Source organism: Bos taurus, chromosome 8 (genome assembly GCF_002263795.3).
Source record: "Bos taurus isolate L1 Dominette 01449 registration number 42190680 breed Hereford chromosome 8, ARS-UCD2.0, whole genome shotgun sequence".
NCBI lineage: Eukaryota > Metazoa > Chordata > Mammalia > Artiodactyla > Bovidae > Bos > Bos taurus.
Window position 1 is genome coordinate 71,613,361 of NC_037335.1, and position 20,183 is coordinate 71,633,543.

The 20,183-nt window shown below is 39.6% G+C and overlaps 1 protein-coding gene across 3 annotated transcripts in view; it reads left to right on the plus strand.

Annotated features, from left to right (window-relative positions):
• Positions 1-8,914, plus strand: part of ADAMDEC1 (ADAM-like, decysin 1) — a 125,337-nt gene extending 116,423 nt beyond the window's left edge. For all 3 annotated transcript variants that reach the window (XM_010808060.4, XM_005210279.5, NM_001206371.1), the window contains 2 exon segments: positions 1,557-1,640; positions 8,211-8,914. In XM_010808060.4, coding sequence (XP_010806362.2) covers positions 1,557-1,637 — 81 coding nt within the window. In that variant the 3' untranslated portion in view covers positions 1,638-1,640; positions 8,211-8,914.
• The last annotated feature ends 11,269 nt before the right edge of the window (positions 8,915-20,183 follow it).

A 20,183-nucleotide genomic window follows, 5' to 3' on the forward strand; every position in this document is an offset into this window, starting at 1 on the left:
GAATTTTTAAATAGCTGTTTTTTATCAAAAAGTGGTATAAATACTTTATATAGAATTCTTTAATGAAAAATTCATTTTCCAGGATCTTACATGATATTTTATTATTTTTAATAAAAATAATCATTCTTTCTGTCTAGATATTATCAAACAACCATCATGCCATTTTAATGATTCTAACTATGTAACACACTTTAATATCAGTAATGGAAAATTTCTTCACTGACTTTTTTTTGCAGTGTTTGCATAGTAATTATTGAGTGTTCATTCTTCCATAAATATCTTGGTTTTATTTTTATGTTTTTGTCAATTTGCCTGCAAATACAGTTGAGATTCTGGTTGATATTTGTAAAATTAATAATTCACTCTAAAGGCCACTGGCATTTTCACAATATTAAGTATTGTCTTAAAAGATAAGTTGCCTTTGAAGTTTTTCAGAGAAGTTAAATAAAAAATTCTTCATGCAGTTCTTGCACATTTTGAAACTTTATTTTTAAATATTTTCAATTTTTTTCTTTTTGCTGTTAATACATATGTTTTCTTTTTATTTAGGTTCTCATTTGTTACTGTTCTTGACATTATTTTATTATTATCTTAAACAGCTATCTTAGTGACTAACTCAATGTTTTTAGAATTGATCCTCTTTTTTTTCTAGCTCAAGAATTATATCATATATAAACAGTGAAAACATTATTAGTATTATTTATAGATAATAATTATTATATATCTGATTATTATGCTTTCATATATTTTTGTCTCATAGCATTTGTCAGAATTTACATAATAATAACATAAAAATAATCCTTTCTTTATACTTTATTGGATGTGTTTTTACTATTCACCAGATAGATTTTCTTTATCATGATGATCAAAACTGTTCATAGTTTACTAATATGTGTTAATTAAATAATGCTTGCCTAATTTGTACTAATTTTTGCCACCTATCACATTAGTATTAGTTGTTTTCTTCCCTCAGTCTTTTAATATAATGGATAATGTTACTTTATTCCGTACTGTTGAGACAGCCTTGCATTTTTGGTGACAAAAGGCTCTGCAGAATTTGTAATGGAGAATTATTATATTAATAAGCTAGTGTTTGGCTAATATTTTACTCAAGTTTTTGCATTTATACACACAAATGAGAATGGTATGGTGTATATATTCATTACCAGTTCTCATTATCAGGATTATGCAGGCTTGGCAAAATGAATTGAAGATTAAAAATAATTTTTTTCTCTATTGTCAAGCTGTTTGAAGAGAATAGAAATATTCTCCCTTGAATTTCAAATTAACTTACATATAATATCATCTAGGTGAATTTGTTTGGGATAATTCTTGGGTTATTCTATTTTTGTCCTTTTAAGAGATAGTTTTCATTACTCAGCATTTTTTTTTCTGTCATTAAATTTCCTTGGTCATTTCAACTCGAATTTGTATAGCAGAGTAATTTAGTTTAAAAAGTGAAATTTCATTGTCATCATATGCCAGAATTCTGCACACCTAGTCTATAGGGGAAAAAATGCTTGAACTCACTTTTGCATTGTGTGTGTGTTTTAAAGGAATGTACCAATCCTTGCTGTGAAGCCATGACCTGTATGTTAAAACATGAAGTTGACTGTGGAAAAGAGACTGAGCAATAACATGTAAGACTTTTTTTTTTCTTTCTTTGTTCTCAAACATTTTCACATTTTTATGTGATTCAAGAAAGATATGACACTGAGTTCAGCAAAGCTAAAACTCAATTTATTTCATTTTACATTTTTAAATGATTCAATTTCAGAAATTTAAAAAAGCCACTATTATGAACATAAATAGCTCAGACTTGTGTATATACTAATACACTAATGAGAAAAGTGGGTATTTTGTCATCATGAAACTAGGACTTCTGAAACCTGTGCTAAAATTGTATGAAATTCTGAAAGGTAATAATGAGTTTGATATAAAGTAATATGACAAACAGAAAAGTGAACGTGAAAGTTGCTCAGTTGTGTCCAACTCTTTGCAACCCCTTGGACTATACAGTCCCTGGAATTCTCCAAGCCAGAATACTGGAGTGGGTAGATCCAGGGGATCTTCCCGAACCAGGGATCGAACCCAGGTCTCCTGTATTCCAGGTGGATTCTTTACCAGCTGGACCATGAGGGAAGCAAAGACCTCAATTGATGAACAAATTCTTTTCTTGTGTAAGTGCCGATCATTGAAATTGCAAGTTAGTCAGAAGATAAAATTTAACAACACACTACAAGATTTGACAATTTTATTCCTTTTAAAATGCCTAGGGAATTCCCTGGTGGTCCAGTAGCCAAGACACAGTACTTTCACTGCCATAGGCCTGGGTTCGATCTCTGGTCTGGGAACTATAAGCTGTGTGGCATGGGCAAAAGATTTTTTTGAAATAAATAAAATGCTTCAATAATGCATAATTCATGGATTATTTTTGTATTTTACACACTCCTACATAAGTTGGGCTAGGAAACCTAATTGTTTTTGATATATTCCTTTCAGTAAAAACTAGTCTCCAAATCTGAAAATGGCAGCAATGATCAAAAATTATGAATAGGAGAAAGACTTGGGACAAATTATTAATATATGAATGGAGTTATTCTTACCAACTACCACCCTTTCCTGAATTTCCTGAATCTTTTCTGGAATTTTTTTAATTTATTTATTTTAATTGGAGGCTAATTACTTTATAATATTGTTGAGGTTTTTGCCATACATTCACATGAATCAGCCATGGGTGTACATGTGTTCCCCATCCTGAACCTCCCTCCTAATTCCCTCCCCAATCCCATCCCTCAGGGTCATCCCAGTGCACCAGCCCTGAGCATCCTGTCTCATGCATTAAAACTGGACTGGCGATCTGTTGCACATATGATAATATACATGTTTCAATGCTAGTCTCTAAAATCATCCCATCCTCGCCTTCTCCCACAGAGTCCAAAAGTCTGTTCTTTATATCTGTGTCTCTTTCGCTGTCTTGCATATAGGGTCATCATTACCATCTTTTTAAATTCTATATATATGCCTTTGTATACTGTATTGGTGTTTTTCTTTTTGACTTACTTTGCTCTGTATAACAGGCTCCAGTTTCACTCACCTCATTAGAACGGATTCAAATGCATTCTTTTTAATAGCTGAGTAATATTCCATTGTGTATATGTACCACAGCTTTCTTTTCCATTCGTCTGCTGATGGACATCTAGGTTGCTTCCATGTCCTGGCTATTGTAAACAGTGCTGTGATGAACATTGGAGTACACCTGTCTCTTTCAATTCTGGTTTCCTCAGTGTGTATGCCCAACAGTGGGATTGCTGGGTCATATGGCAGTTCTATTTCCAGTTTTTTAAGGAATCTCCATGCTGTTCTCCATAGTGGCTGTACTAGTTTGCATTCCCACCAACAGTGTAAGAGGGTTCCCTTTTCTATGCACCCTCTCCAGCGTTTATTGTTTGTAGACTTTTTGATAGCAGCCATTCTGACTGGTGTGAGATAGTACCTTATTGTGGTTTTGGCTTGCATTTATCTGATAATGAGTGGTGTTGAGCATCTTTTCATGTGTTTGTTAGCCATCTGTATGTCTTCTTTGGAGAAATGTCTGTTTAGTTCTTTGGCCCATTTTTTGATTGAGTCGTTGATTTTTCTGGAATTGAGCTACAGGAGTTGCTTGTATATTTTTGAGATTAATTCTTTGTCAGTTGCTTCATTTGCTATTATTTTCTCCCATTCTGAAGGCTGTCTTTTCACTTTGCTTATAGTTTCCTTCATTGTGCAAAAGCTTTTAATTTTAATTAGGTCCCATTTGTTTATCTTTGCTTTTGTTTCCATTATTCTGGGAGGTGAGTCATAGAGGATCCTGCTGTGATTTATGTCAGAGAGTGTTTTGCCTATGATTCACTCTAGGATTTTTATAGTTTCTGGTCTTACATTTAGATCTTTAATACATTTTGAGTTTATTTTTGTGTATGGTATTAAGAAGTTTCATTCTTTTACAAGTGGTTGACCAGTTTTCCCAGCACCACTTGTTAAAGAGATTGTTTTTTCTCCATTGTATATTCTTGCCTCCTTTGTCAAAGATAAGGTGCCCATGGGTGCATGGATTTATCTCTGGGCTTTCTATTTTGTTTCTTTGATCTATATTTCTGTCTTTGTGCCAATACCATGCTGTCTTGATGACTGTAGCTTTGTAGTATAGCCTGAAGTCAGGCAGGTTGATTCCTCCAGTCCCATTCTCAAGACTGCTTTGGCTATTCAATGTTTTTTGTATTTTCATACAAATTGTGAAATGATTTGTTCTACTTCTGTGAAAAATACCATTGGTAGCTTGATAGGGATTGCATTTAATCTATAGATTGCTTTGGATAGTATACTCATTTTCACTGTATCGATTCTTCCAATCCATGAACATGGTATATTTCTCCATCTATTTGTGTCATCTTTGATTTCTTTCATAATGCTCAAAATTCTCCAAGCCAGGCTTTAGCAATATGTGAACCGTGAACTTCCTGATGTTCAAGCTGGTTTTAGAAAAGGCAGAAGAACCAGAGATCAAATTGCCAACATCCATTGGATCATGGAAAAAGCAAGAGAGTTCCAGAAAAACATCTATTTCTGCTTTATTGACTATGCCAAAGCCTTTGACTCTGTGGATCACAATAAACTGTGGAAACTTCTGAAAGAGATGGGAGTACCAGACCACCTGACCTGCCTCTTGAGAAACCTATATGCAGGTCAGGAAGCAACAGTTAGAAATGGACATGAACAAAAGACTGGTTCCAAATAGGAAAAGGAGTTTGTCAAGGCTGTATACTGTCACCCTGTTTATTTAACTTATATGCAGAGTACATCATGAGAAACACTGGACTGGAAGAAGCACAAGCTGGAATCAAGATTGCCGGGAGAAATATCAATAACCTCAGATATGCAGATGACACCACCCTTATGGCAGAAAGTGAAGAGGAACTTAAAAGCCTCTTGATGAAAGTGAAAGTGGAGAGTGAAAAAGTTGGCTTAAAGCTCAACATTCAGAAAACGAAGATCATGGCATTCGGTCCCATCACTTCATGGGAAATAGATGGGGAAGCAGTGGAAACAGTGCCAGACTTTATTTATCTGGGCTCCAAAATCACTACAGATGGTGAATGCAGCCATGAAATTAAAAGCCGCTTGCTCCTTGGAAGGAAAGTTATGACCAACCTAGATAGCATATTCAAAAGCAGAGACATTACTTTGCCAACAAAGGTTCATCTAGTCAAGGCTATGCTTTTTCCTGTGGTCATGTATGCATGTGAGAGCTGGACTGTGAAGAAGGCTGAGTGCCGAAGAATTGATGCTTTTGAACTGTGGTGTTGGAGAAGACTCTTGAGAGTGCCTTGGACTGCAAGGAGATCCAACCAGTCCATTCTGAAGGAGATCAGCCCTGGGATTTCTTTGGAAGGAATGGTGCTAAAGCTGAAATTCCAGTATTCTGGCCACCTAATGCGAAGAGTTGACTCATTGGAAAATACTCTGATGCTGGGAGGGATTGGGGGCAAGAGGAGAAGGGGACAACAGAGGATGAGATGGCTGGATGACATCACTGACTCGATGGATTTGAGTCTGTGTGAACTCTGGGAGTTGGTGATGGACAGGGAGGCCTGTTGTGCTGGGATTCATGGGGTCGCAAAGAGTCGGACACGACTGAGTGACTGATCTGATCTTATCTGATATATAGGTCTTTTGTTTCTTTAGGTAGCTTTATTCCTAAGTATTTTATTCTTTTCGTTGCAATGGTGAATGGAATTGTTTCCTTAATTTTTCTTTCTGTTTTCTCATCGTTAATGTATAGGAATGCAAGGAATTTCTGTGTGTTGATTTTATATCCTGCAACTTTACTATATTTATTGATTAGCTCTAGTAATTTTCTGGTGGAGTCTTAGGGTTTTCTATGTAGAGGATCATATCATCTGCAAACAATAGAGTTTTACTTCTTCTTTTCCAGTCTGGATTCCTTTTATTTCTTTTTCTTCTCTGATTGCTGTGGCCCAAACTTCCAAAACTATGTTGAATAGTAGTGGTGAGAGTGGGCACCCTTGTCTTGTTCCTGACTTTGGGGGAACTGCTTTCAGTTTTTCACCATTGAGGGTAATGTTTGCTGTCGGTTGTCATATATAGCTTTTATTATGTTGAGATATGTTCCTTCTATTCTTGCTTTCTGGAGGGTTTTTATCATAAATGGGTGTTGAATTTTGTCAAAGGCTTTCTCTGCATCTATTGAGATTACTCATATGGTTTTTATCTTTCAATTTGTTAATGTGGTATATCATACTGATTGATATGCAAATATTGAAGAATCCTTACATCCCTGGGATAAAGCCCACTTGATCATGATGTATGATCTTTTTAATATGTTGTTGAATTCTGTTTGCTAGAATTTTGTTAAGGATTTTGCATCTATGTTCATCAGTGATATTGGCCTGTAGTTTTTTTTGTGTGTGTGTGTGTGGCATCTTTGTCAGGTTTTGGTATCAAGGTGATGGTAGCCTCATAGAATGAGTTTGGAAGTTTACCTTCCTCTGCAATTTTCTGGAAGAGTTTGAGTAGGATAGATGTTAGATCTTCTCTAAATTTTTAGTAGAATTCAGCTGTGAAGCCATCCGTTCCTGGACTTTTGTTTGTTGGAAGATTTCTGATTACTATTTAAATTTCTGTGTTTGTGATGGGTATGTTAAGATTTTCTATTTCTTCCCAGTTTAGTTTTGGAAAGTTATACTTTTCTAAGAATTTGTCCATTTCTTCCAAGTTGTGATTTTATTGGCATATAGTTGCTGATAGTAGTCTCTCATGATCCTTTGTATTTCTGTGTTGTCTGTGGTAACTTCTCCGTTTTCATTTCTAATTTTGTTGACTTTCTTTTCTGGGACTGAACTTGTTCAGTTCAGTTCAGTCGCTCAGTCATGTCCGACTCTTTGTGACCCCATGAATCACAGCATGCCAGGCCTCCCTGTCCATCACCAACTCCCGGAGTTCACTCAGACTCAAGTCCATCGAGTCAGTGATGCCATCCAGCTATATCATCCTCTGGCGTCCCCTTCTCCTCCTGCCCCCAATCCCTCCCAGCATCAGAGTCTTTTCCAATGAGTCAGCTCTTCACATGAGGTGGCCAAAGTACTGGAGTTTCAGCTTCAGCATCATTTGCTCCAAAGAAATCCCAGGGCTGATCTCCTTCAGAATGGACTGGTTGGATCTCCTTGCCGTCCAAGGGACTATCAAGAGTCTTCTCCAACACCACAGTTCAAAAGCATCAATTCTTTGGTGCTCAGCCTTCTTCACACTGAACTTGTAGAGAGATTATAAAGGAAATAATCAACTCAAGGTGGCTTCCCCGTCAGTGGTAAAGAATTTGCCTGCCAATTCAGGAGACACAAGAGATATGAGTTTGATCCCTGAGTCTGGAAGGTCCCCTGGAGGAGGAAATGGCAACCCACTCCAGTATTCTTTCCTGGAGAATTCCTTGAACAAAGTAGCTTGGAAGGCTACAGTCCATGGTGTTGCAAGAGTCAAACAAGACTTAGTGATTCAACTACCACCACCCAATCAACTGAAAGATCACTGACTATCACCTCTTCAAGGAAAGGACCAGCAAGGTCATACAATAAGGAGTATCACTCATTCAGGGCTTCTGAATTCTTTCCTGGAAAATTCCATGGACAGAGGAGCCTGGAAGGCTATAGTCCATGGGGTCGCAAAGAGTCAGACACAACTAGCTACTGAGCATACAATCACTCATTCTCTTACCAAGCATCATTTCACTCAGTTGAACCCCTAGTGTGATCCACTCTACAGGAAATGCTAGAAATTAGTCCCATCTTCTTCCTTTGTGACAGAGATCAGAAGCATATCATCACAAACCATAACCACTCAGTTTTTTAGGGGCTTGGAATGATAGGTGGGCTTGCACCATTACTGGCCAATATAGGCAATTTAGTATCATGGAAAGAAAACTGAACTTGGACTTGGGATACTTTGATCATTTTCTCAGGTTAGGTACAAACTACCGGTAGCACTTAAAGTCAAATTATTTACTTCATTTTCTCACCTGTACAGTGAAGCTAATGGTATTGTCTTTCAGTATGGTTGTTAGAATTATTTAAATTCTATAAATATTTGCTATTATTACATAATATTTTATAATTTATAATGACCATGGCTTCCAAATTTTTTCTTTTGATCAGAGGATGAATCCAAACTTCAGCTTCATTGAGATGCTACTTGCCAGGACAAGAATCAAGAAATCCAAACATGCCAGGAATCTTACATAGTCTCACCATTGTCCTTAACTGTATTTTGCTTTTCACTTGTCCTTATACTTCCTGTAATATTACCTCTCCAGTCAGCAGGTCTATACATGTATTTAGGGAAGCTGCCTATTTTCTAAGTCTGATCTTTAAATGCATTTTTTAAGGATCTTGAAGCTGTTGTTTAGCTCTTTTCTTTGGAGAACAAAAGAAACTAGTCTTTGACTAAAACACTGCAAAATGCTCTACTGAATTATGCAAGTTCAATTCAGAATTGTATAATGGCAAGTGACTTGTGTTTTAATCCCGCTTTTATTTTAGTTTAATCCATGAAAAAATAAGATCATTTGATGAGTGTAATCTTTGGTGGAAGATAGGAAAGCAAAGTTCATATGTCATTTCTTACTCCTCAGTATTCTGCTTTCCTTGCTCTTAGAAGTGTGATATTTTTCTATATCATGTCAAGGCTAATGAAGTATTTTTTATTTTATCATGTATAATCCTTTCACCATTACATTTAACGTTAATTTGAAGAGGTCTGTATTGCTTACACTGTCATTTAGCCACCAAGAATTGCTTCATTTATCTATTGGTTTAATGAACCACAGTGTCAGTGAATAAAAGCACAACTTTTTGAGGAATTTGTTTGTGTGGTCATTTTCAAAAATGAATATTTTCCAGCCTTGTTGTAGGTCTGTGTTAGATGGTAAAGCCTCACATAACTAGACAATTTTCCCTTTGGTCATTTGACAGCACTGCCACAGAGAGCCAGGCATAGTGATGGGGAGGAGAAAGGCCACATTCTCTTTTAACGCCCAGAATGAAATGACTTGAGGCCAGTCACACAAACTTTTTGAAGTTTCTCTAAACTGTTTTTTTTTTTTTTAACAATTTACTCAAAATAAATGTCCAAATTTCCACTGATGCCTGGGTCAGGAGAACAAGAACTTAGACATACTGGTAAAAGCAAGCAACTTTCTGAAACAAGCAACTTTCCAGAAAGCCCTGCTTGCTAGTATTGGCTGCCTCCCCCTTCCTTGCCTCCATGTTGTTGGTGGCTTTGGCTCTACAAGTGTTACAGCGACACTCTATGTCTGATGTCACTGGTGGCCATGCTGTAGCCATGACTTGTCAATATCCGCAACTGTCCACTGTGTGTGTGTGTGCGTGCGTGTGCGTGTGTGTGTGTGTGTGTGTGTGTGTGTGTGCTTATTTGCTCAGTCATGTCTGATTCTTTTGTGACCCCCATGGACTGCAGCCCACCAGGTTCTTCTGTCCATGGGATTGTCCAGGCAAGAACACTGGAGTGGGTTGCCATTTTCTTCTCCAGGGGGCCTTTCTGACCCAGGAATGGAACCCATGTCTCCTGCACCTCCTGCATTGGCAGGTAGATTCTTTGCCACTGAGATACTTGGAAACTCCACCCAAATCTTCCAAGGAAAAGGGGCTTCTTTAGGCTTATTTCTCCCACACTTCATGAACAGATAGAGGCTTCTTATAATAAAACAGCTTGAGCTACAGGGATTTAGCAAGTAGCATGCTGGTGACAGCTAGGACTGGTTCATGAGTGCCAACTGCTAAAATGATCAGGAATATTATGAACTTGTTGTGAAACAACCATTACTAAAAACCAGCCTGTATAAATTTTCAATTAAAAATCATATTAAAACTTAGAGTTCTGCAGAGAAACTTAACAAATTATGTTAAATAAACTATATTTAATAAATTATATCAAAACTTAGAGTTCTTCAGAGAAACATCATACATCCTATATCTATATTTATTCACTCTGTGATATAGATAAATAGATAGAGAGCTATATAGATATGTATCTATCTATCTGAATCACAGAGTGAGAAAATGTAAATATAGTATGCATGGTGTTTGTGGAGTTCTAATATGTTTTAATAGATACATAAATATGTCTGTCTCTGTCATCTGCCTATCTATATATATATATGTAAGAGAAAGAAAGATTGAATTATGTTAGGAGAAATTGGCTCACAATTACAAAAGCTGAGAAATACCCAAATCTGCTATTTGCCAGTTGGAGACCCAGGAGAGCTGGTGGTGTCCAAGGGCAGGAGAAAATGAGATGAGATGTACCAGTTTGAGCAGGCAGGCAGGAAGAAGAAAAAACAAAGATTCTTCTTTTCATCAACTTTTGTTCTACTCAGATCCTCAACAGATTAGATGATTCCCACCTACCCTAAGGAGGGCACTCTGCTTTACTGGGCCCAATGGCATCCTGTGGTACAGTCAAGTTGACCCATAAAGTTAGCCATCACACTAAACATGTTATGTAAGTAGAATTATACTGCAAAAATTAAAAAAAAAAAAAAAACAGAGACATCACTTTGGAAACAAAGATTCATATAGTCAAAGCTATGCTTTTTCCAGTAGTCATGTATGGATGTGAGAGTTGAACCATAAAGAAGACTGAGCCTCAAAGAATTGATGCTTTTGAACTGTGGTGCTGGAGAAGACTCTTGAGAGTCCCTTGGACTGCAAGGAGATCAAATCAGTCAATCCTAAAGGAAATCAACCCTAAATATTCATTGGAAGGACTGTAGCTGAAGCTGAAGCTGAAGCTAAAGCTTCAACACTTTGGCCACCTGACATGAATATCCAACTTATTGGAAAAGACCCTGATGCTGGGAAAGATTGAAGGCAAAAGGAGAAGTGGGCAGCAGAAGATGAGATGGTTAGATAGCATCACCAACATAATGGAGCAATGAACTTGAGCAAACTTTGGGAGACAGTGGAGGACAGAGGAGCCTGGTGTGCTATGGTCCCTGGTTACCAGGCAGTAAGCAGGAGGGAATAAATTGGGAGATTGGGATTGACACATACATACTACTCTGTATATAATAGATGACTAGTAAGGACCTATTGAATACAGAGAGCTCTGCTGAACACTCTGTAATGGCCTATGTGGGTCAAGACTCTAAAAATGAGTTCATATAATCACACAGGATTCACTTAGCTCTACCCCTAAAACTAACAAAGCATTCTAAATTAACTATGCTTCAATAAAAAAATTAAAAATAAATGCATAAGTTTAAAAACCAAAAAATATTTAAAAAACAAAAAGCTCACCAGAAGGAAAAAGTAAGGGCCAGAGAGAACAGAATGGAAAGAAATCTACTATCATCAATGGATGTATCAGAAAATATCCTTTCTCAGTGGCTACCACTCTGTTTTAGATGATTGTAAAAATCATTCTTCATTTTGACCATCCAGCATCAAAATATCAGAAACATAGAGCACTACTCATATCTATGAGCTTCCCTGGTGGCTCAGGGGGTAAAGCATCTGCCTGTAATGCAGGAGCCTGGGTTCGATCCCAGGTTGGGAAGATCCCCTGGAGAAGGAAATGGCAACCCACTCCAATACTCTTGCCTGGAAAATTCCATGGACATAGGAGCCTGGTAGGCCATAGTCCACGGGATCTCAAAGTATCACACACGATTGAACAGCTTCACTTCACTCACATCTATTCAGCTTTGCTCATCCCCAAGTTTAGCGCCACCTGCTGCTGCTGCTAAGTCGCTTCAATCATGTCCGACTCTGTGCCACCCCATAGACGGCTGCCCACCAGGCTTCCCCAGTCCCTGGGATTCTCCAGGCAAGAATACTGGAGTGGGTTGCCATTTCCTTCTCCAATGCATGAAAGTGAAAAGTGAAAGTGAAGTCGCGCAGTCGTGTCCGACTCTTAGCAACCCCATGGACTGCAGCCTAGCCAGCTCGTCCACCCATGTGATTTTCCAGACAAGAGTACTGGAGTGGGTTGCCATTGCCTTCTCCTGCTGCTGCTGCTGCTAAGTCGCTCTAGTCGTGTCCGACTCTGTGCAACCCAAGACGGCAGACCACCAGGTTCCCCGTCCCTGGGATTCTCCAGGCAAGAACACTGGAGTGGGTTGCCATTTCCTTCTCCAATGCATGAAAGTGAAAAGTGAAAGTGAAGTCACTCAGTCGTGTCTGACTCCTAGCGACCCCATGGTCTGCAGCCTACCAGGCTCCTCCTAGAGACCGGCTAAAATGGACAGAACTTTGAATTTCTGAAATAAAACTAATCGGGATTTTGGCAACTTCCTAGACAAATGACAATAATCAAAGAAAGATAAACCTGTAAAAGGGAGAGTCTTCCCATACTCATCTTGGGGGGTGGAAAAAAAAAAAAAGTACTGTTTTCTCAGAGAGAATAATGTCCATGGAATTTAAGAAAGCAGTGAGAAATTAGAATCAAGGGACAGATAGGAGGACACTGAGAGGGAGAATCAAGGTTTGAAAGGTCAGTGCTGTGGAATCAAATTAGAATTTTACATGGTTAGTTCAGCTTTATACAAACTGCTTATAAGGAATTGAATCCATCATACAAGAAGCATGCATAACTTCTTCCAATATGTTGGAGCCCCAACTGTCCTCCTGGGCTGGACTCATTCATTTTCCTTCTCCTGATGTTCCATGAAAATTCCTGACATAGTTTTTCCTCCCTTGTTACAATCTAACCTTAAATAATGAAAAATAATACCTTCTTTCTTGAGTTTCCCTTAGCAGAGCTAACAAAAGTTCTTTTTGAAAAAAAACAAAACACTTTACTATAATCTTCATAATGGGAAGAGATGAATAGCTCTATAAAAAGCAAACATACATAGCTGTCTTCCCACAGCGTGGCACTGTTCTTTTGACAAACATCAGCCCAAAGGACTACATTTTTTAAAAATGATTTTTTGATGTGAACCATTTACAAAGACTTTATTGAATTTGTTACAATATTACTTCTGTTTTATGGCTTATTTTCTTAGTCACTGAAGCATGCAGGATCTTAGCTCCCTGACCAGAGATGGAAGCTGCATCCCCTGCATTGGTAGGCGAAGTCTTAACCACTGAACCTCCAGGGAAGTCCCAGGATTGTAAATTTTCTGTACTTTTCCCACTCCCCTTGTTCCTCCCCTATACTTCACTGGGAGGGATTTCATTTTATTATTAAGTTATTAATTTAAAATAAATAAGTTAATAACTTATTTATTTAAGTTATTACCTATTAATGTTTCTTCCTCAATTTCTGATCCTTCAGTTCAGTTCAGTTCAGTCACTCAGTTGTGTCTGACTCTTTGTGACCCCAGGGACCGCAGCATGCCAGGCCTCCCTGTCCATCACCAAGTTCCGGACTTTACTCAAACTCATGTCCATTGAGTCAGTGATGTCATCCAACCATCTCATCCTGTTGTCCCGTTCTCCTCCTGCCTTCAATCTTTCCCAGCATCAGGGTCTTTCAAATGAGTCAGTTCATTGCATCAGGTGGCCAAAGTATTGGGGTTTCAACTTCAGCATTAGTCCTTCCAATGAATATTCAGGACTGATTTCCTTTAGGTTGGATGGGTTTGATCTCCTTGCAGTCCAAGGGACTCTCAAGAGTCTTCTCCAACACCACAGTTCAAAAGCTTAAATTTTTTGGTGTTCAGCTTTCTTTATAGTCCAACTCTCACATCCATACATGACTACTGGAAAAACCATAGCTTTGACTAGATGGACCTTTGTTGGCAAAGTAATGTGTCTGCTTTTTAATATGCTGTCTAGGTTGGTTATAACGTTTCCTCCAAGGAGCAAGCATCTTTTAATTTCATTCATTTTAATTTTAATTTCATTAATTTCTTTTAATCACCATCTGCAGTGATTTTGGAGCCCCCCAAAAATAAAGTCTGACACTGTTTCCACTGTTTCCCCATCCATTTGCCATGAAGTGGCAATGTTTTCTGAATGTTGAGCTTTAAGCCAACTTTTTCACTCTTCTCTTTCACTTTCATCAAGAGGCTCTTTAGTTTTTCTTCACTTTCTGCCATAAGGGTGGTGTCATCTGCATATCTGAGGTTATTGATATTGATATTTCTCTTGGCAATCTTGATTCCAGCTTGTGCTTTATCCAGCCCAGCATTTCTCATGATGCACTCTGCATATAAGTTAAATAAGCAGGGTGACAATATACAGCCTTGACGTATACCTTTTCCTATATGGAACCAGTCTGTTGTTTCATGCCCAGTTCTAACTGTTGCTTCCTGACCTGCATACAGATTTCTCAAGAGGCAGGTCAGGTGGTCTGGTATGCCCATCTCTTTCAGAGTTTTCCACAGTTTATTGTGATCCACACAGTCAAAGGCTTTGGAATAGTTGATAAAGCAGAAATAGATGTTTTTCTGGAACTCTCTTGCTCTTTCAATGATCCAACGGATGTTGGCAATTTTATCTCTGGTTCTTCTGCCTTTTCTAAATCCAGCTTGAACATCTGGAAGTTCACTGTTCACGTACTGTGGAAGCCTGGCTTGGAGAATTTTGAGCATTACTTTACCAGCGTGTGAGATGAGTGCAATTGTGTGGTAGTTTGAGCATTCTTTGGCATTGCCTTTCTTTGGGATTGGAACGAAAACTGACCTTTACCAGTCCTGTGCCCACTGCTAAGTTTTCCAAATTTGCTGGCATTCTTATCCTTCCTAAGGTACTAACTAAGTGAAGTCTGTCAGTCGTGTCTGACTCTGTGACCCTATGGACTGTAGCCTATCAGGCTCCTCCATCCATGGGATTCTCCAAGCAAGAATACTGTAATGAGTTGCCATTTCCTTCTTCAGAGGATCTTCCCCGCCCAGGGATCGAACTTAGGTCTCCTGCATTGCAGGCAGATGCTTTACCCTCTGAGCCATCAAGGAACTTACTCATCACTAAAAATCCCGTCTAAGAACTGTCCGCGAGGGTCCTCCCTGTAAATTTCCAGGAAAGCCGCTTACTCCCCTGCAGGACACTTTCAGGAATGCTCTGGACAAGGAACAGGCTTCCAGTGACAGGAAACAGACAGCAGATTTGCTCAGCCTGGCTTCGGGGACACAGAGCAGAGTGGGCGGGGCTCTCCAAGGAAAGGTGATTGGCAGGACCTCCCGGAGCAAGGATTTCCTGCCTTTTCCTAGTCTTGCATCTCTGTCTATTCTACTTTTCTCCTGCATCTGAGGGGGGGAAAAAAAAAAAAAAACAGAAGACTTCAGGAGAAGGGCGAGAGGACTTTGATTTGAAATCTGGAAGCTTAAAGAGGGACCCAGGCAGGGACGTGTGCTGTGGACTCAAAGCTTGCTTGCAAAGTTGTGGACAACACTTAGGACTTTGTGCGCCATCGTGTGGCAAAAATATATATAGCAGCAGAGCCTATGTAGAAATCCGCTGTTAACCTAGGAAATCCTCAGCGCTTCTATGATCCCGAGACAATACCTTTTCTGCAGACCCTCGGTGTGCTTGTGAAGCATACGTGCTACAACGGCAGAGAGAAGAAACATACTTCCACAATCACTTAGCATCTGTCCCTGAATTAAGGCCTTCCTGCAGCCTCAATTACCGGTCCAACCTGCATTTCCTTCAAGTCATCTTAACAAAGTTGATCCACTGGGTGGGATTGAAAACTGCCTCCCTGGCCAAGCTTTATCCATTCAGTTCAAAAGAACAAACTGCTCTCTGGTTAACTGTTGAATGAGGAAGCTGGTATCTTGGTTCTACTTTTGGTTTGAACTTTATTTTTTTTTTTTTAAATTGTGTTATTGGCCCCAGGTGACTCAGTGGTAAAGAATCCACCTGCCAATCAGGAGCCTGGGTTCGATCCCTAAGTCGGGAAGATCCCCCTGGCAAAGGAAATGGCAACCCACTCCAGTTTTCTTGCTTGGAGAATCCCATGGACAAGGGAGCCTGGTGGGCTACAGTCCATGGGGTCACAAACAGGTGGGTGCAACTGAGCACGCACATGTTCAGTGTGCATTTGATATTTGATTTTTTAGGGCAACATTTTTTCCTTTCATAAATAAACAGAACAGAAGAAATAGTAAGTTTGAGGACTCATGTCTGGAATATGCTAGGATATTTTTCACAACTCAGCTACAAGAAAAATTAGGGGCTAATTTACTTTAAAAAAAAAAAAAGAGAGAGAGAGAAATGCAAACAAGTAGTATTCAATAGTAAAGCCTTCTCCAAGAAAGTGAGCAAAGAAAAACAAAAGCTTCCACTGAACACTGGGAGATACAGTTAATCAAAGTCTGTTGCAGGCTTCGGATGGTCATTGTGAGGAGATTGCTAGCTAGTTTGCTTTGCCTCTGCTTATTGAGCTCCTACTGTAGGCCAAGGGAAAAAAAAGCAGGCACCTGCTGCGGGCTCCTTTTTCAGACAGCAGAGAGAATTATTTATTTCCTTCTTGTGTGCTAAGTAGCTTCAGTTGTGTCTGACTCTTTGCAACCCTATGGACTGTAGCCTGCCAGGCTCCTGTGTCCATGGGATTCTCCAGGCAAGAATACTGGAGTGGAGTATTGGCAACATGGCAACTAGAGGGTTGCCACGCCCTCCTCCAGGGGATCTTCCCAACCCAGGAATCAAACCTGTGTCTCTAATATCTCCTGCACTGGTGATGGGTTCTCTTTCACTATCGCTACCTGAGAAGCCCATTCCCTTCTTAATCACACCAAAATATAAATGGAAAGGAGGGTACGGCCTCCTGTGTCCATCAGCAAATACCGGGGGCACCACCATTCTTCACCATCCCAGACCCTGTGGCCTCAAACTTCTCTATTGTTTTCTTAAAGCATTGGCCAGCAGGTATAATGATGCTCGGTAGGTACCCTCCACAGTTAGGCTCTGTGCAAAGGAAACTGAACTGGGTAGATGTCTGGGACATGGGGAGGCAGTGGCGGGGTGCAACTCACCTGCCACTTGCAAATAGCATGTGGTTAGGGACCATATTTCCTTGGTACTAAGGGTAACATCCTTTCACACTTTAACATTTCTGAAGTTGGGATACTGCTCGTAGCATACATGGATGTATTTTTTTACACACACACTTTTGATGAGGCAGTGTTTCCTTTTTCCCTTCAATGTGCATGCTCAGTCGTGTCCAACTCTTTGTGACCTCATGGACTGTAGCCCACCAGGATCCTCTGTCCATGGGGATTCTCCAGGCAAGAACACTGGAGTGGGTTGCCATTTCCTCCTCCAGAGGATCTCCCAGACCCAGGGATCGAACCTGTGTCTCCTGTGGCTCCTGCTTTGGCAGGCACATTCTAACAACTGTTATTAAATCAGTGCTATAGCTTACCAGTATGTTACTTGCCACTGGAGGCAATGCAGTCATGTCAAATTTCACAATGTGTTAATGATACTAGCTGCATATTTTTTAGTGCTTTCCTGGTGGCTCGGAGGTTAAAACGTCTGCCTGCAACGTGGGAGACCTGGGTTCAATCCCTGGGTTGGGAAGATCCCCTGGAGAAGGAAATGGCAACCCACTCCAGTATTCTTGCTTGGAGAACCCCATGGACAGAGGAGCCTAGTGGGCTACATCAAGGTGATTAGTACCTTAATATCATATATGAAATGAGTCGCCAGTCCAGGTTCGACGCATGATACTGGATGCTTGGGTCTGGTGCCCTGGGACGACCCAGAGGGATGGTATGGGGAGGGAGGAGGGAGGAATGTTCAGGATGGGGAACACGTGTATGCCTGTGGTGGATTCATGTTGATATATGGCAAAACCAATACAATATTGTTAAGTTAAAAAAAAATATATATATATATATAAATAAATAATAAAATAAAAAAACTTCGAATATGCTTCTCTTTTATTAGGCAATCCTGACACCTGCTGTCAGAAACAAAGCATATACTTCCTAGTCCCTTGCTGGTCTGTCCTATGGAAAACAGCTAAATACTGCTAGAACATGAAAACTTTTAGAAGAAAATGAGCAAATAACAGATGATTTTTTTCTGGCCATTGAAATCCCAGTATAAAGTAGGTAGCATTATGTGTTGAAACATGTAAGCAACCCAAGAGGTGTCTCTGGGTTTCCCTTATATACTCCTGAGGATTTGGTGATGAGTGACTTAGTGACCACTAGATGGACAAATATTTGCAAACATCTACCCATTCTTTGAGCAGATAGATAGCACCCTTCTCTAGTTTCTAGTTCCCTTTGTATGCCTGTCCCCTTTGTATTTTCATACAATTTTATAGAGGTACAATTTGCATACAATAAAATGTACTTAGTTTAAGGATCTATTTCAATGAATTTTGACAAATGTCATCACAATCAACATACAGAGCATTTCCATTCCCCATTCTTTATGCCCATCTTCCAGTCAACCCCAAGCCTCCTCTCCCCCAGGTTCCAGGCAATCACTGATCTGCTTTCTTTCACTATAAATATCATATATACAGTTAGACTCATGTAACTTTTTCAAATGGGTTTCTTACACTTTTTCAATAGTAATGTGCATTTAAGGTATTTTCCTATCTTTCCATGCTTGATATCTTTTTTTTTTTTTTTGGCCCTGAATAATATTCCATTATCTGGATGGAAACCACAGTGTATTTATCCATTTACCTAGTAAAGAACAACTTGGTTATTTCCAAGTTTTGGCAATTATGAAGAAAAGAGTTATATTTTTGTGTGGACTGATGTTTTCAAAGCTAGGATGTGTAAGACGAGTGCAGAGAAAAAGAGAGCAAGCCCAGCAGTCAGGCCAGAAAAGGGAAATTTATTAGAGGGAAAAGAGAGGGTGACTGGCCCTTAAGGAGAACCAGTGTCCTCCCTTTCTGTCAGGGTCTTTCTTCTACCCCACCAATGAAAAATTCTCTGAAGGGATGGTACATTGCTGGAGGTCTGCAATCTGGTGGTCTCGCAGCTTTGAGAAGATAGATACCACTGAGAAAACAGCATGCCATTTGGGCAATTTGGTCAGTCTCACAGATCACTGTGATTTTATTCTTTGCAAGGTTGACATAATGAGCAATCTTATCAATGAGGCCCCATGCGGGCCCTATCATTCCAGCCTTTTTGATTTAGGATAAGGGCCTAAGGTCAATCCTCTGTAACTGCTTCCTATGGGACGGGGACATCATGGGAGTGACATAAGAAAAGGATGGAATGTGGGTCAAGGGGATTTGTGTGGGGTTGAAGTTTTTGATAATCTGACTTAGATAATCTGAGTTAGTTAGCTCGTGGATAGTTCAGTTGGTGAAGGCTAGTAAACAGTCCTGAAGAAATTTTGAAAAAAGACACATTAAACACGGGCTGAAAATTAGAATAAGTGTAATAGAAGGAGAGGATCTAGAAAAGGTAGGACCCAGGGCATCCAATTCCAATTGCTTAACCAGTTTTCCCATGAATTACTGAGGCATTGACGTATCTCAAGGCACTGTTTGTCAGATTTCTTGCTGCTTCCTTTATAACGTCTTATTTATTGGTGTAGAAACAGGAGGCTTCCTCCAAAAATAGGCATCAGTTCAGTTCAGTTCAGTCACTCAGTCATGTCCAACTCTTTGTGACCCCATGAATTGCAGCATGCCAGGCCTCCCTGTCCATCACCAACTCCTGGAGTTCACTCAAACTCATGTCCATCGAGTCGGTGATGCCATCCAGTCATCTCATCCTCTGTCGTCCCCTTTTCCTCCTGCCCCCAATCCCTCCCAGCATCAGAGTCTTTTCCAATGAGTCAGCTCTTCGCATGAGATGGCCAAAGTACTGGAGTTTCAGCTTTAGCATCATTCCTTCCAAAGAACACCCAAGACTAATCTCCTTCAGAATGGACTGGTTGGATCTCCTTGCAGTCCAAGGCACTCTCAAGAGTCTTCTCCAACACCACAGTTCAAAAGCATCAATTCTTTGGCACTCAGCTTTCTTCACAGTCCAATTCTCATATCCATACATGACTATTGGAAAAAACATAGCCTTGACTAGACAGACCTTTGTTGGCAAAGTAATGTCTCTGCTTTTGAATATGCTATCTAGGTTGGTCATAACCTTCCTTCCAAGGAGTAAGCGGCTTTTAATTTCATGGCTGCAATCACAATCTTCAGTGATTTTGGAGCCCAAAAACATAAAGTCTGATACTGTT